This window comes from Apaloderma vittatum, unplaced genomic scaffold (genome assembly GCF_000703405.1).
Source record: "Apaloderma vittatum isolate BGI_N311 unplaced genomic scaffold, ASM70340v1 scaffold12256, whole genome shotgun sequence".
NCBI lineage: Eukaryota > Metazoa > Chordata > Aves > Trogoniformes > Trogonidae > Apaloderma > Apaloderma vittatum.
Window position 1 is genome coordinate 4,711 of NW_009720073.1, and position 2,158 is coordinate 6,868.

At 46.8% G+C, this 2,158-nt stretch overlaps 1 protein-coding gene across 1 annotated transcript in view; it reads left to right on the forward strand.

The window, feature by feature from the left end:
• Positions 1-1,398: 1,398 nt before the first annotated feature.
• LOC104275045 (low-density lipoprotein receptor-related protein 5-like) overlaps positions 1,399-2,158 on the forward strand; it is a gene marked incomplete at both ends in the record, with an annotated part of 8,426 nt that continues 7,666 nt past the window's right edge. Inside the window, one exon of the mRNA XM_009870883.1 lies at positions 1,399-1,615. Within this exon, the coding sequence (XP_009869185.1) occupies positions 1,399-1,615 (217 nt within the window). The remainder of the gene's footprint in view (positions 1,616-2,158) is intronic.

The window sequence follows — 2,158 nt, forward strand, 5'->3', positions numbered from 1 at the left end:
AGTGACCACATCTCCTTTGTGTTTCTGCAACGGGGCCATTCAGTGCCCAAACTCCCTGTGTCAAGAATTGCAAGGTTTCCAAGTGGAGATTTTTGTTTTCAATTTATTTGGATGTCTGCCCTGGGCGTGCACAAACATATTGAAACTCCCATGTTGATTTAGTAAGATGCAGTGGTTGTCGTTGGTCATGTTACAGAAAGAATTTGCAGGTGCTTCCATTGCGTGTCACGTAGGCAGAGCCTTGCCACGTACTGTTTTGCAATATGTGTATTAAATTGTGGTAAAACTGGTGGGTGATACTGGTGGCACACAATATTGTGAGGCATTTAATGGTTTCGTGCCGTGTCGCATTTAAGTCGTAGATGTTTTTTAGTAGGAAATAAATATTTCTTAAACAAGTAGCAGTTTGAAAGTCAGGGGAATACCGTGCTGAAATGACCATAGCTGTGTTTAGAACACAACGAAATAGAAGCGTTGTACAGCGGAGGGAACCTAATCACCTACAAGGTATGGGTTTAGTTTTTAATAAATAATTTCCAAATAAGGGTAAAGAGGAGACTATTTAAAACCTCAATCACTAGCCGTGGCAGCCTTAACTAAGCACAGCGGTTGGCCACCCCTGAAGCGTTTCTAGCCACTAATAGAGCTTTGTTTGAATTGAACATAGGAAAATAAATTGCCTTAAGTTGTAATAGTTGATTGTGATTTTGTACTAATTGATTGTAATAATGGATTATGAAATAACTGAGCAATAGCGTGTATGTATCTGTGGGGCTCATCCCATCTCCAGGGCTTTTTTGCTTTCTCTGCAGTTCTAGGAACACAAATTTGTACAAGTCAGTACTTACTACTCCACATCTTAAAGGTCTTGCGTATCACAGGAGGGAGAAAAAAATTATTTTTTTTATGGCAAAAAGACATCATTTTGGGAAGCACAGATTCTACAGGGCCTTGCTGTGCTCTGAAAGAGTTCTGGTGGTCTCTGGTCCCCGTGCCTGAGCACCAGAGGTCACTCCAGCAATCCCTTGTTTCGGGGGAGAGGGCTCGTTATCAAGGCCGATGCTGAATGGACATGAAAAATCTCCCGAACCCCACTCCTGTCCCACAGCCCGCTCCCTTGGTGGCGGTCCTTGTAGGTTTGGACTGATGCAAGTTAGATTCATGTTGCTTAGGGTTTTCAGTAGAGAAGGGCTGAGACGAGCCACTCTCTGTCCTGTCATTCCAATCTAGTTCTCTCTCATCAAACCCAGAGGTGCGCTGTTCTGAAAGCAGCGCGCTGCGGATTTCCGGAGGATCTCACGTAGAAATAGAAGAGTTGTCAAAATGTGATGGATACTGCCTTTTTGATTGTACCTGCATTAGAGAAGATTTTTCTTTCTTTCTCATGCATCCCCACAGGTCATAAATGTTGACGGGACGATGAGGAAAACCCTTCTAGAGGATAAGCTTCCACACATATTTGGGTTCACGCTGCTGGGAGATTACATCTACTGGACCGACTGGCAGAGACGAAGCATTGAAAGAGTTCACAAGATAAAGGCCAGCAGAGACATCATTATCGATCAGCTGCCGGACTTAATGGGCCTCAAAGCAACGAGTGTCACCAAAGTGTTTGGTGAGCACAAGCCGTCGCAGGGTGGATCTGTAGCAGTTTCTGGATGGGCTTGCTTTCACCGAGCAGCTGCTTGTGATGAGAATAGCTCTGGTCTCATAAGTTTGAATCGTTTGAAAGGAAAACTGCACTTCCTGGTTGTAAAGTTGGGAAAAGAGAGTGTTGTGAGAGAAGTACAGGCTTCCAGTTTTTAGGAGCGTTTTGACACGTCTTCTCCAGCTGCCGCTACACTCTCTGCATTTTTGTGAGGATAATTTTATTCCTACCTGCAGTCTGTAGGAATCGTTACTGGGGGTGTTGGTGGGCAGTGGCTGAACACAAGCCAGCAAGGTGCCCAGGGGGACAAGAAGGCCACCAGCATCCTGGGCTGGGTCAGCACTGGCACTGCCAGCAGGAGCAGGGAGGGGATCACGCCCCTGTGCTCGGCTTTGCTGAGGCCCCACCTCGAGTGCTGGCTCCAGCTTTGGGCCCCTCGCTGCAAGAGGGACTCTGAGGTGCTGGAGAGGGCGCAGAGCTGGGCTGCCAGGCTGGGAAAGGGCTTGGAGC